At 44.7% G+C, this 15755-nt stretch overlaps 1 protein-coding gene across 1 annotated transcript in view; it reads right to left on the bottom strand.

Annotated features, from left to right (window-relative positions):
- LOC131269302 (fibroin heavy chain-like) overlaps window positions 1-14462 on the bottom strand; it is a 28461-nt gene extending 13999 nt beyond the window's left edge. Inside the window, exon 1 of the mRNA XM_058271656.1 lies at window positions 12699-14462. Within this exon, the coding sequence (XP_058127639.1) occupies window positions 12699-14462 (1764 nt within the window). The remainder of the gene's footprint in view (window positions 1-12698) is intronic.
- Window positions 14463-15755: the final 1293 nt, after the last annotated feature.

Raw genomic sequence — 15755 nt, 5'->3', positions numbered from 1 at the left:
ACCCGGGGCGCATCTCTTGACCGAATCTTGAAGTTCGTACCCATTCGGAACCAATACGTTTCCTTTCCCGGGCGAAGCATTTGCTACGCATTTTTCAAGGAAGTTCAGCGTCGTCTTGCGAGCGTACATATAACTCTTTTATTTTTAATTCTTCCTGTCAGCCGGCAGAAGTGCCCTGAAGTATTTGCAAGCGCTGCTCGCCCAAATATGGTACCAAAATCGACCGATTTGGATCAATCACGGCCTTAAGTACGGCAAGCCGGTCCTTCGAGATGGCCGATCCCTTTTTCTACCATTCCTTGCCATTTCTCGGCGAGCTTAGTGCTTTAGTGCTTTATCATTTCATTAGGAGCCTGCGCCCCTGCGTCCCCCACGCGGCCCCCAGCCGGCAACCTTGAAGACGCGCGCGAGCAGACGAACCAGCATAAAGGCGAACCGAAAGACACCTTAGACGCGACGTGAAGATGACGCGAACCCGGATCGGGCCCCACGATGGCGGTGGCATTTTGGTGCAGAGGTCGGCAGAAAAAGGAACGAAAAACGATCCGCAACACTTCAACCCACCGGCGCTAGAGATCGCGAGCCGGAAAAAAATGAAGAAAAACACACTGATGGTACATTAGGGAAACGTCGTTCACTCGAAGGTGACTAGGCGCGAGGCAGTTACCACGGTAACGATCTTGATTAAGCAGCGTATAAATTTGAGTAATTCATCGTAAAAGGTGATGGCGATTTGGGGTTTGCTTGGGGTGAAGAAATAAAAAGAAGTACGCAGGCTTTTTAACAAAACAAACAACCCATTGACCAACTCATGATGGCAGAAACGACGCTGATTTCCAGGGGTGCCTAAGTGCAATTTGGCAATTAGATTACCGAGCTAGCCGGTAATTAGTGCTGCCTTAGATTGCGCCACCTTATTTCGCGCCATTCGAAGCGTTCTCAGGCTGTTGAAGGAATTTTCGCTCCAACTTTTAGGTTGATAAAATAAATTAGACAGGTGGCAAAAATTGGTACCCATTGGTATATTGGCCCAGCCTGTTTTTCCAGTTTTTTGTTCTCCCTTCGCTCGGTGCCACCCAGCGCCGAAATCACATCAAGTACAATCGCATTTTCTTAGCACAACCTGAGGCCCACCCAACCCATTCGTCACTGCGGTCTCCCCGGATAATTGACGAGATCTCGCGCCAGCCTTTCGCACATGATTCCTGTGTGAAAAGGCGACGAGACGCTGTCCATAAGACACTCTACCGCCTGTAAAGCCACAAACCGGCTCCGCGCCGGCGTCATCCGGCGTACCTTCCTTCAAACAGTCTTCGGGTGGAGCCACCACTTGTCCTCCTAACCGGCCGCAAACGCCCACCGTGATGGGAAACAATGCGTGAAACGTGCGTAAAGCGCCAAACCGCGCCGAGATGTGTAAACACGTTCCGTGTTGATGAGAATTTGACACATGCTGTCGAAGACCGAGGAAGGTGGGCATTGTCGGTAATGCGGAAGGGCTAATGTGTGTGTGTGTGTCTGCTAATTACAAGCGCTCGCGCACACACAACACCCCGGCGGGAGTGAGTCAATAATTTAAATAATTTTCAATAACACCGGTAGGTCGTTTGTAAAACCATTTAACCGGCTGTGCGGTGACCCTTTTGGAAGGGTGTAAAGAAACGAGGCGAAGGGTGAGGGCGGGAGGGTGTGAAATCGACCTTTGACAGGGTCTGGTTTTGTTGGGTTAGGTTCGCGCGTTCGCACACCAGCAGAACGTCGACTACAATCAGCTGTTTCCCAGCGGATTTCCGTGGGGTTTGCCGGCACCGAACAGCTGATGCGGACACGTGGAGTATCAATGACGCCGCCGGCGGTGAGTTATGCTGTCAAACATAAATGCCTAAGCATTGGCAGCATTTTTCTTTCCCTTGAAGGAGTCTTTCTACATGTTTAGATATTTTTTCAAGAGTATTTATACCCAAAAGAAGATTTATTTTATTGTTTTTGTAACCCACAACAATTCAAGCAATGAATAAGAGCAACAAAAAGCTTCATTTCAGTCCTTCCTGTTGTCATAACCATTTGAAACACTTCCTCGCGAGGCCGACGATCATTTCTCATATACCGGACCAGACTTTTATCTAAGAGCTCTTTTACGACGCCAAATGCCATCGGAAAGGCGATGCGACATTTATGTACCGCAACATATGCATGACATCACTGGCCTTTTAAATGTTAAACCGATCATTACGGGTCAGAACTGCTCCGGAATGGACTCCCCACCAATCCAGATTGGTTGGTTCTAAATTTTGATTCGTTGGTGCTGTTGCTATAAAACGGGTTTTATGGCTCTTCAAAATTGCAACCTCTTGGTCAAACATCCAAACATTGAATTCGAAAAGGGGAAACAACTTCAAAGTCCGTATCAAAAACAGTTTGTGCAAATTTTATAACCAAATGTAGAAAGTAAAAATTAGCAAAGTGCAAACCGTTGCAAGAATGTTGTCATCGGTATTTCCTAACCTCCCTAAACCAAATAAAAAGATAAATTATTGAGCGTGAGAAAAAACAGCTCCCTACCCCCCAAAAGTATCCGAGCGAATTATTAAAAGCTTTTCGCACCTCATCGCAGTGTATCCGTTACCATCAAAGGAATGTGATCATAAACGGCTGTCAAAGCAATTGACAGATGATCATCATAATGGTTATGAGGATGATCACCATAGCGAAATAGCTACAACGGGGCGGGGTGAGTCAAATTCCGCAACTAACATAACAACCATTAAAAAATTCAACGGATAATTAGATCAATTCCACAGGATTTATGTTGTTTCAAGCAACTCACAGCCAATTTCCCACGCCGTTTCGCCAATCAAGTGCACTGAAGAAACCAGTCACAATCTAACAGTACGCAACCAAGTGAAATCCTTTCTAAAAACATTGAGAAGCACAATCTGAGAGGATGGATTTAGAAATAGAAAAAAAGTCGTTGCAATTACAACAGCCCTCGCACAATCTGTTCTGTGGGGAGTCTGATCACCCGAAAACCGACAGAAGATGCGCTAAAACTCACTCGAGCCAATCCCAACCGGTCCCCATGCGACGACTTGGGTGTTTGTTCGATTGCATAATTGATTGTCGAGGGGTAAATTCGTCGGCAGCAAAACTGTCCAGCCGCGTCGTACGAGCACCGTGAATATATCAAGGAAAGGCGCCTGCACACACCAACAACGCAGAGAGATTGAAAAACGGAAAATAAAATCAAACAACATTCAAAGTCAAATCTCCTTCAGCACGAGCGTGCGCGCGCGGGCGCTATGTTGTTGTCCAGCGACGTGTTTAGAAGTGTGTGCGTTCGGCCACACAGTCTCCAAACATACCCAAAAATTTGAATCTGACCTCGGTCGGAGCTGCTCATCTGCGCGCGCTGGCTTGGAGTGTCACACCGAAGAAGGGGAAAGGCGAAATGTCGCCCCGAAAAAATACCGCATCTTTCACGCGACGCCGGATGGCGTAACATCCGATGGCCGTTATCACGCTTCCCTCACACTTCCCGAGTCGGCCCGAGTGTTGCCCTGTGTTGGTGTGAGATGTTGGATGTTTCTCTTCTTTCTTACCCTAAGTTATCCCCAACCTAACACCTGAAGGTGGTCTCCATCGTCTCGCGCAGCACTAAGTACTACTAGGTAGGTGACCTCAAGTAATGATGCGCCCTTTTGCACTGATTGACCTAACCGAAGCTACCAACGAATACAAGACCCTCCGATCCCAACTCAATGCATAACCGATAGCTAAGAGGAAAAAACAACTACCACACTTTTAAAGACTCACCAGTATTGACGCTAAGTAGTAGCGCTGCCTACAACACCCCGACGACATATTGACAGCGATCAATCAGCAACGCACCCGATTCAGCAACTGTCAACAACTGTTTGAGTGAGTTTGCACTACGCGGCCAAAGTTTACCAACGCAAACGTTCTAGAGGCTTGTTAGTACACACGGCGCACACCGACTCCTCCCCGCGCCCGGGTTGAAAGGTGAGCGGCGATGCCAAGCCTACCGGATCTTGCCCGGGTCAGCACGAAAGCCGCTTGTTTCCACGAATCGCTTTCTCACGCGTCTCGTCGAGTGATTGAATCCGTCGCCGCCAAATCGCTAAAAGCAAAGCACCGATCTCTGCCGACTCCGCGAGGGTGAGGTTTGCGCCTACGAGGAAGATTCACACATTCTTCGCATCACACACCGCAGCGACACCTGGAGAAGGTCCGGGTTTCCTTCCTACCGTCACGAAACACTCCCTAATCGGCGTGCGGGGTTTAAGAATTCTCGTGCTCGCGACGAACGTTGTTAGCAAACGAAAACAGAAAACAGAAAGAAACAACAACCAACTCCTTCAAGCACTTCACCACTCAAGGTAAAACACGGCTTTGCGTTGGAGCACTTGTTCCGCCAACTGCTCTGCACTTGCGAATCCCGACCCTCCAAATGTTCCCGATGGGAAATCCAACGCCACAAACCGATGCCTTTCGATCGCGGAAAACGACTGCATCCACTAGCACCGGTAGCCGGGCGTTTTATACCTTTATCCTGCAGGAACAGGACCCGCACACGCACTCTCCCGAGGGCGGGCGCACCACTCACGCGAACTTGGGGCGGGCAACGGGATCCCGCAACTGACCACTCCTGGAAACTCCCGTCCAGGTAGGGATAAGAACGCAAAAAGGGATCAGAACGAGCGCGATCGCCACTCGTGGAAAGCGAAACCTCGACGCGAGTGCTCACCAACCGCCTGGCAGGAAATGGTCCGTTTTGCGATCCGCACGACACGACCGTTACACCGTTACTGGCGGGACGAGTGTGGTCACATTTTCGTTTTGAACGGCATGCCGCTTTGTTTCGTGCCACCATTTTTTGCTTTACCGTTTTTGTTTTGCTAAGCAACGTCCCACGTTTTTAAAGCTCCACAAGGGAGAGGGGAGACGATGGCGAACGTGGAACGGCAGTCTGGCACGCGATCGTTCGCGGCTCTCACGCACGTCCCGAAGCGTTTCCGAAGCAAGCGTTTTTTTTCGTTACTTTTATCTCATGAGTGCACTCACAAACTCGTCGCGCGGAGGAAGGCGGCTCCACGCAGCTGATCGTCGCTGTCGCAGCTTCTGAACCATCATCAGGCGTTTTTTGTTTTTAATCCATGAGTGACAGAACTCAACACAAAAGGGCGCCTTAATCGAACCGGGCGCCCTTTATTGATCGTTTAGATTCCATCTACGGACAATCTACACACGATCGGGGGGACGCAAATGCAAAACCGATTCCCCGCGGTGAGTCGACATTATTTTGACAGGGCGAGGGCTATTTATTGACAAAATTATACCCCTTTTCGAGGGTCGATTAGCAGCAATCGTCTCACAGTTTTAAGCGAATCCGCCCTCCCAAATCATCGTCACGTTTCGTTTCGTACTTCCTTCGGTCGAACAAACTCTAAGTGACTCCCGATCGAAAGATCGAAACAACCGCCGGCTTAGTTCCAACAAACACACGCCCCGGGATTTGCGTTATGGAAGCGGTTTAAGTTACGGATTCGTTTTGGGACTTTTTGGGATGTTGCAGCCGGACGCGTGTGGGTGGCGACTCCGGTAAGGTCATCGGACACATAAAACTCATCGATTCCGCCTGTCCGTGGGGGCCCGATGAGTATGCAACAGGGAAGTGGACGCATTTTTTATTCGGCGCCAACTTTGTGGAGTTGTTGGCGAATTTCGTAATCACAGGGACGGGAAATGTTTAAATCGGTTGGTTGGTTAAGAAAAATGATGTTCAACAAAACACCACAAAGTAAAGCAAAGTACAATGAAGGTTTAATTAATAAACAATATTTTTCTTTATTATATTTTGTTGATCAATGTTGTCTCGATATGCTGATAATAACTGGTTGTGCAATAACTCAATTAACACATATTTTTTAAGCATCAAACCTATAAAACCACTGGAAAATATCAGAGCAAAAGTTTAACTTGATTAAAAGGAAGAAAATATTATTATTATTATGGTAGAAAATATTATTATATTATTCCATACCTCATTCCATACTGCACTATCTCATTCCATGAGCTCATATTGCTAGACAAAAAACGTTCTCTTTTTGATACCAAGATTAAATGATCTATTAAATAGAGCCAGTACACAAGTTGTCACGGGGGAGTCAATCTATTTAAAATTTTAATAAGGTTGTAGCTAACAACGTCATCACTGTCCCATCAAAGTTGTTGAAACTATAATTTGTTCAATTACAAATACCTGTGCTCTTGGGAATAAAGTTCCTCAACGGATGGTCTCAACACCTACAGATACCCATGTTACAAAACGACGCTCGACCGATCGTGGGCGAAATGACAAAAAGAGCTGGAATCGTTCTCGTGATGTAATGAGTCACTTTTTTCCAGATAGTTGGATGCCCTCACGAAAGGAATGGCCAGGTGAAGATTCAAAGTTGCGTTTGCATCCGGTTCTAACGAAACCAAGATTCTGTTTCCTACGCACCATCCAGTGGAGGTATTAATCTCCATTTCAGGTACTATTTAGAAGCCCGACACCAGGATCTAGTCGTTTGCAAAGTGAACACGCAACCGATTCAATCGGTGTCAATTAATATGACCACGATATAGATGATGATGATGATGGGACAATACACTTACACTGTCGGCACGAAGAGGGAAGGGGATTAAAATGTAGATGGTAGTAGCAATGTACAACCGACAAGTGTGTCATTATTTCTCTAAATTACCCCATTTAAAATCATATCGTCTAGAGAGGGTGAAACCTGCAGGTGCAATTGCATGCGGTGTGTGTATGTGGCGCTTTCTGAAAAGGTGGTTGTTTTGCCATCCCGAAACCGGGTCATAAGAGAAAAGCTGTAGGAACATAACTCAGACGATAAGTTGAGTCGACCAGCAAAGATACTCGAGGAACTCTACAATTCTTCCCGCAAAATCACATCAATTAAACAGTGTCCACCCGAGCCCGGGTTGGGATGCAAAACAAATATCCTCGGGTTGAGGGTTTTCCCCGGACCTGGATCAAGAGCGTTCCGGACGCCAACCTCCTTCGAAGGATGATCCGATAACGTGCACGAATCATCATCCAATAGGAATTCTGCGGTTCTAGCAGTCGTTCTTGCAACCAGTGCCAAGTTCCTGGAGATCCTAGATTCCATAAATCAAGTCAAACCCGGTTGCGCTGACACGCGTTGCGAATGCGATGCTATCCGATGCGAGCCCGGGTCCGATTTATCCGCTCAATTAAAATACGCCCGTTCTGTGTGATGTCGTTTGATTTTATTTTTATTCTCGAAAAGAAAAATCACCCTGCTTGCTAATCAGCTCCGCACAAAAAACTGGACTTCCCACTTACGGAGAAGGGCAAGAAGACCGCAGTCCCTCGAGTCGGAGCGTTCGCCTGGGCGGAAAACAGGGCACCTGATTGGATTCCGATAAGCGGGCAACTGATTGACACCGTGCAATGGAAAACGTTTGCCGACGAGTCCCGGGTAACTGCATGCCAATCAAAGTGCAGTCGCAGCAGCAGGAAGGGAACCTGAGCGGAGCGAGCCAGCGTCGAAAAGTGCAGAGACGGCAATTCGAGGATCGCTTCTTCACGGTGCACATCATCCTGGCGATCAGCCGGGCGGCAGCCGTTTAGAAGCGATCCACTTCCGTTTAGCGTCGCTCAAGAAGCCGCCAGCGCAAGACGAAACCAAATCGGCCGACTAGACGCTGGGTGTAGCGGCCTTCGCACGCTAAGATTCTTCTTCGGTTCAGGGCCGCGTGCCGGTGAAGTGAATTCGCGCAACCATGATTGATGCCGCACAATGTGCCAGTCGCACCAAAAGTTGACGGAGAGCTGGCACATTCTCTTTTTGTGTGCTCCTCTCGAGCAGCAATCGTTTCTCAAGATTGCGTAGGATTTGCTAGATTTCGTTTATCGCAAGATGAACGGAGATGAACGACAACGTTTCTTTGTCGATCGAGGCCAAAGGTTTAGAATGAATGGGTTGGAACAAGAAACATAAATAAGAAACATCATTTATTAGGTAATATATTACACACAAATTCTCTATGCTTCAAGTAGCATTCAACATGAAAATTAATAAAAAAAAAGTGTGTTTAAATGGGTTAGAAAAACTGATGTGACTAAATAGGCATATTTATCCAAATTGTCAGGCAATAATATTGAAATAACATCAAATATGAAATATAACACATGCAAATCTAAGACTTAGATCAAATATTATCATTTTTAACTCTTTCCAACAAACCACTAAAATGAACAGAATCCATGAAACCAGTTGTTGGTCCTTAGTCAACACTTTACCAAGTTGGAGCTCAATGTTGATTCTTTCGTAAATTATTTTATATTTAAAGTATGTTTTATGATGACTTGCATCACGTTCACATAATTTTGTCATTTTTTAAATTTATATGCGTCTTTCTTTTTAAAATGCCGTACGTTTAACTATGAATTACTTATGTTGTGTTTAATTTTCTTTTCATACTGAATTTGCCAAGCCTCTCCACCATTAGTTTTTCATTAACCAATGTTTCCAACATTTTTTTAATAATGAAACGACAACATGTTTACACAAAACACTTCAAATGAAACGAAACTAGAACGCAGGTAAACGTATTTAAAATTGGATTAACTCTATCCTTCCAAAGCTGCAAACACAGCTGTTTGTACAAGCTTTTCAACAGCTCATCTGATAAAGTCATCTGCCAAGCGTTTGTCAACTACCTTCTCATACAAATCACATCCGGACGTGCATCCTGCACTTGCTTTCGTGCACCGTGGAATAAATCTTTAATGACCGCTCATTACAACGCCATCGACAACAAATAGTAGCGGTATAGTAGCATCATCTACCTCCAGCTCCCCTTTTCCGAGGCAGGATAACGACTCCGCCGGATGAGCATATGCACGGGAGCTATTAAAACATTGCAGGAGATGAAGATGAGGTAAAACACAACCTGAAACACGCATCCACGAGCAAAACTTGTGTAAACTTGAACTGAATGGCACAACCTCCGAGAACGAACCCAAAACGGGAGGGAACAACCATAAGAGCACAAACTTAGCACGTCATTCTCGGTGGGGGAATGAGGGATGCAAACCCCGCTTTCCATTGCAACAACCATTTAGACAAAAAGAAACTCCCTCAGAAGCAACCCCCGTAGGGCTCATCCAAAACCAATCAATAATAATGTGTTTACACTGCCGGACAGTGCTCTTTTTGGTCTCGGTTCCGCCATTTTCCGCCCTACCCTCCACCCTGGTGGACATCAACGCGAGGGGTGGAAGAATTCTTCCAGGAGGGGTGGCACAGGGCGAAGGTTGAAATCGATCAATGGATCGCAGAATGACTTCGGAGATTGGAGTTTTGTGGGTTCGCACATACATCTGTGATACTTCTTCGAACTGACACCGGCGAGTGGTTTTATATTTTCGTCCAGATCCTTTTTATATTTCTGGGGTGGGAATTTTCGCTTTTTGTTTCCCTCTTTTTGCCTTGTTCGATTTTAGCTGGCCTCCATTTTCGGTCGACTGCACGCCATCAATTCGTCCGCCACTGTACAGTTACGATAATAGACTGAAACAGTAATCGATGGCATCCGAAAAAATTACACATAATGAATATTTATGACCCCGTTACGTATACTCCGTCCAACCCCTGCCTACCCTCTCGCCCCCCGTTGGCCACCCCTTAACGGACCCACAAAGGAGCCATCGGCAAAAAAAAAGGTTCTCGATCCATTTTCGGCCAGTTGCAGCGGCGGGGCAGCATTCTTGGCATATATGCTTCCTCCTTTTCCTCCACCAAAAAACCAAAACACAAAACCCACCGATGAATATGGTCTCGGAGATTGGCAGATTTGTCTCGCATCTTCGCTTCACTGCGGGGCGAATTTCTTCACGTTTCACTTCGATTTTAACGTTGATACTTTTCTCCTTACGTCGCTTTACTCTCATCCCATTTTTAACCATCGCGTGTTTACGTGTTGACGTGTTGTTTAACCAAGCGCGATGCAAGGAAATGCTACCCAATTCGATCCATTCTGGCAAAGGAGTGTGTGTATGTTTTTTCTTCCTTTTGATGGAAAATAATGCATCCATAAATGTAAAGTGAGGATGGTAGAAGAACGATACACGGTAGAACAAGAAACACTGACACTGACAGTTTGACCTCTATTTCGCGACTGTCTCGCCCCGCACATTCCGTGCTTTTATTTCGTTTCCTTTCCAGCGGTACCGCTCCCACATTATTACAGCGGCACCGTTCCCCGCTCTCTCTCTCCGGTTTTTTTCTCTTCAATCCTACATTCGGCCTTTCCTGATAATCCGCTGCCCTCAACGGAATATACTTTAGTCCATCGAACAAACCTTCAGTCCATTTACTTCATCCATCTTCAGGATCGTCTAATAAATCGTTCTCTATAGCATACGACCACAATTTCATAATATCTGCACTACTATAAGTTATGTTTGGGCCTTCACAATTGGCAGCCTTTTGAACTTTGTAACGGTCATTTCGTTTTACCTCTACCACTTCGTAAGGTCCTAAGTATTCGTTCGCCAGCTTTCTTCCTGCTACAAATTGAGTTCTTTTAATGGCCACTAAATCTCCTACCTTGTACCCTGCTGCTGGCTTACGTGTCTTATCAAAGTTTTTCTTCTGCGTTTGTTGGGCCTTCTCGATTTCCTTTTGGATATTTAATCTCATATCTGCTCTTTCACTTTCAAAATGTTCGTAAAATTCTTCCATAATTACTTTCTGTAGTTCCTCTTCATAACCACTCCGCATTACGGTCCCAAACATCGCATAAAACGGCGTTCTTTTTGTAGTAGCATGAACATTTGAATTAATCGCCCGTTGAACATTTCCTACGAACTTGTACCATCGCGATGGTTCATCGGAACTTAATTTAGCTAAAGAGGACAGCACTATTTTGTTTACTATCTCTGCTTGTCCATTTCCTCTCGGAACACCCGTGGTGTTTAAGACGTGTTCAATGCTTCTTGCTTTAACATAATCAGCAAAACTGTTAGAAGTGAACGCTGTTCCCCTATCCGTAATAATCCTCTCAGGATCACCAAAAATGTCCGACCAATTTTGAAGTTTTGCTATCACTTCTTCTGCCCCTGTTGATTTTGTGGGGTAAAGCCATACAAATTTCGAGAAAGCGTCAACAATCGTCAAAATATACTTATACTGTTTTGTGGTAGCATTCATCGGGCCAATGTGATCTAGGTGAATCGTTTGCAAAGGACAATTTCCTTTATCAATTTGGTTAAGAAGCCCTTCTCTTTTTCCCTGTTTCTTATTGTGTATGATGCATTTCACGCAGCATTCTAAAATCTGTTTTACCTTGTGCTCTAAATGGGGTATGAAATATTGTTGGTTGATTCTATGCATTGTTTTGGCACTAGCAAAATGGCCTTCATTGTGGGTATCCAAAATAATCTGCTTCTCCATGTTTTTAGGAATAACCAACAAATCATTTCCGTCTACTGTTTTATAAAGGATGTTACCCTTCATCTTGTACGAATCGTACGGTCTCTCTTTTAGTATTTCCATAATGGCTTTTAACGAATCATCCTTTAGTTGGAGTTTTTGAATACGTGCTGTTACTTCAGATACTAACAGGATATTTTGCTCTGGGTACCGGCTTAAGCAATCTACATGGCGCAATCTTTCGCCTGGTCTATGCTCCACCTCAAACTCAAAATCTTGCAAGAATATTACCCATTGCGTAACTTCTCTTGGCATTTCTTCCTTTTTGATCGTTTGCTTAAATGCTATGCAATCAGTTACTATTTTGAACTTGATTCCTAGGAGATAGTGACGCCATTTTTTTACAGCAAGATAAATTGCTTTTGCTTCTAAAAGATAACTATGCTGGTTCGATTCACCTTGTGTGGTTTTCTTACTCCAGAACAACACCGGATGAAGTTTCCCTTCAAATTTCTGTAACAGTACCGCGCCAAACCCATATTTCGAAGCATCTGTGTGGACTTCAGTTTCAGCATTACGATCATACAATCGGAGAATTGGTTCTTGGATCAACATAATTTTTAGCTGCTTAAATGCCTCTTTTTCCTTTTGATCCATTCTGAATTCGATATCCTTCTTTAATAGGTCCGTTAAAGGTCGAGCAATTATGGCATAATTTTTTATAAATTTGCGGAAAAATCCCGTTAAACCCAAAAAGGCTTGTATCGTTTTTACATTTGTTGGTAAACTGAAATTATTAACCGCTCTTACTTTCTCTTCTCCCGGGGAAATCGTTCCCCTTTCTACTCGATGTCCTAAGAAAGTTATAGACTGTTGCAAAAATTCGCATTTTTCCCAGTTAACTTTTAAACCATATTCCGAGATTTTCCGAAAGACCTTTTCCATTTTTTCTAAACATTCTTCTGGAGTAGTGCCATGAATAACAATGTCGTCCATGTACAGATCTAAAACATTTTCGTTCATCAAACTTTGAAAAATAAAATTAACAAATCGTATGAAGACCGCAGGGGAATTACAAAAACCAAATGGCGCTCTCTTAAATTCGTATAAGCCTGTTTTCGTAGCAAACGCGGTATATTTTCTGCTATCCTCATCTATTGGAACATGAAAAAATCCGTTTTTCAGATCCATTATCGAGAAAAACTTTGCCTTCTGCAATTTTTCCAACACCTCCTCGACAATCGGAATCGGAAACCCATCTTTAAGCACCATCGAATTAAGTTTCCGATAATCAATACACAATCGATAACTGCCATTCTTCTTCTTCACGATAACCACTCTACTTGCAAAATCCGATGATGATTTCTGTATTATGCCCTGCTGCAACCACTCCTCGACTTGTTGCTCCACCACCTCGTTCTCCGGGACCGAAAAACGCCTTGGTGACTGTCGAAATGGTACCGCGCCTTCATTTGTGATGATCTTCATGGTAATCGGTGATTCCTTAGGCTGGTTTTGTTCTTCGCTGGCATAATATTTCTTTATCAGTTCGTTCGTTTGTTCCTCGTAGATACTCGGCACTATTATTCCCGGATCCGTTACATTCGGGAACACCTCGGCCAAAAATACGTTATTGTTGGGCACCTCTTCTTCTCCGTCTCGTCGTGGTGTCAGTTTAACTCCTTCTTTGGTCACTTCCACGTTAAGAAACAGCAATGACTCTCGACCTAACAGAACATCATAGACCATTGTCCCGTTTGGCACGACGAAAAAGGGAACATTCCTGTACCGCTCTGAATTCACACGCACGTCTACGAAAATTCGACCGGTTGCTTTTGTCCGGGAACCACCAAATCCGTTGAAAGTGACATCTGCATTTTTTAAAGGTGGTGAACCAATTCGCTGGAAGGCTTTGTTGGAAATTATGTTATAACCACTGCCACTGTCGAACAAAGCATTCAGGGTACAATCGCCAAATTCAATAGTTACCATCGTTTCGTTGCAGGTATTCGTCACTAAATGGGTACCCGCTGTCTGCTGGCGCTTTTGACACTGGTTTGCTTTGTGTCCGTACGAACCGCAGGCGTAACACTTCATGCCCCTTTTCTTATCAGTGCATGCAGCTGCTACGTGTCCAAGCTCGCCGCAACTGTAGCACTTCGGCTTCCTTGCATTCGCTTCTTGGTTCTGCTTCGCCGTGTCGCCTATTGCTGGTCGCCTTTTCTTCTCTACCTCCGCTTTCGTATCCGCTCGTTCTCGCAACGCTATTTTCTTTTTAAGTTGAGCGATTGTGTTGGCCTCATATAAAATCGCCCGTACTGTTTCATCGGAAGAAAATCCGTCGACGATGAATTCGCACAAACTTTCTTCCTCGATATCGATGGATTGCGCCAACTTCTGCATCGAGTAGATGTATTCGAGTGCAGACTCGTCTTTCTTCTTCTTTCGTGAGGCTAATTGTCGATACACGTCACTTGCTCTTACTATGGTTGCAAATTCGTCCAGCAATGATTTCTTTAGCGCAACATATGTCGTCACCCCACGCAACGTAGCTAGAAAACTCTTAGCTGTACCGGTCAGTTTCTTTCGGCACATTATGTACTTGTGCTCGTTAGACCAACGCGCTAAGGTTGCCACTTCCTCGAAATCCATGAACCATGCGTGCAGGTCTCTGGTACCATCCGCACTGTATCCCTCAATTCCATCCTCGATGTCGCGGAAAAAATACGGCTGCGCAGTATCGACAGCGATTGCGACCTCCTGTCGCACTTGATTCCCGGAACCGCTCGGCCCTGCATCTTGATACTCCGCCGATGACATGTCAAGGGAAACCCGATCTTCGTGCTCAACGAGCATACGCGCCATCTCCTCCTTTGTTCCTGATGCCGCGATCCCCGATTCCTGGCAACGCTTCACCAATCCGGGTCGGGTTAGATCTTCCATCAGAGCCACAATACGATCTTCCTGCGCCATTTTTCACTCAGTTTTTATCGTCGCACTCAGCTTCTATCGTCGTACTCAGTTTCTTGATCAGCGCACTCAGCTTTGATCAACACACTCAGCTTTTATCGTCGCACTCAGCTTCTTGATCAGCGCACTCAGCTTTGATCAACACACTCAGCTTTTATTGTCGCACTCAGCATAACACTAAACAAAATTTTGCACTCAGCGTCTTTTCCAGCATTCAACATAAAAGCTCGCACTCAGCGTCTTTTCACAGCATACAGCTCAAAGATTCGCACTCAGCATCTTATATCGCCTGTAGCTTTAACGTTCGCACACAGCGTTCTATTGTAATTACTATCAATCAATTACCGGCAAAGATTACTATCAATCGATCACTGATTTACATCCCGGTTGAGCCCCCAAATGTAAAGTGAGGATGGTAGAAGAACGATACACGGTAGAACAAGAAACACTGACACTGACAGTTTGACCTCTATTTCGCGACTGTCTCGCCCCGCACATTCCGTGCTTTTATTTCGTTTCCTTTCCAGCGGTACCGCTCCCACATTATTACAGCGGCACCGTTCCCCGCTCTCTCTCTCCGGTTTTTTTCTCTTCAATCCTACATAAATATTTCGACACCGCCACCAGCTGGAAACAAGGTGTAAAACATACTGTTTGGCATAATTTATCTTAATTACATCGTTTCAACGAGCTCGAGTGTTGCTTACCGACCCGACACGGTGGGAAGGGAGGCCCACAAAGAGCCTTCATGTTTTCTTCTTCGGAAAATGATTACAAACGAGATATTCGTTGTAGATGAAAGTAGAACTTTTGTGTATATTTTTTAATTTAATTTTTTTTTAAATTAACTTTTATAGTATTACCATTTGTAGATATATTGAAAAATATAAGAACGGTTGAAGCTTAAAATATAACATAGTTTCTAAAAACCTCTGCAGCATAGAGCTGAATAAGCAAGAAGGATTCAAAGTATGTGCTGTTCTGGTATGTTTTTCTAGTTTACAGTCGGGAATGACCAAATTAACTGTAAAGTTATATTGCAAATGAAGAAAAGTTTTAACAGAACAATTTTTGTTTCATTCACATTCATTTGAACTATTTTCGGACCAGCCAGATACAACTGCAAAAACTTTCGTCGAAATCCTTTTAAACTAATCTCTGCGTTCACTCGACTGTACGCATGATATATACCGGATGGTAACTAAATGTTAAACCACAGGATATTTCAGAGTTTACAACCCAAACAGCAAAACGAAGTTTTTTCCAACCAAAAAAACAAATCACATGATGATATTT

Source organism: Anopheles coustani, chromosome 3 (genome assembly GCF_943734705.1).
Source record: "Anopheles coustani chromosome 3, idAnoCousDA_361_x.2, whole genome shotgun sequence".
In the NCBI taxonomy this organism is placed as follows: domain Eukaryota; kingdom Metazoa; phylum Arthropoda; class Insecta; order Diptera; family Culicidae; genus Anopheles; species Anopheles coustani.
The sequence above is the reverse complement of the archived record's forward strand: the minus strand, read 5'-3'. Positions and strand labels throughout refer to the sequence as shown.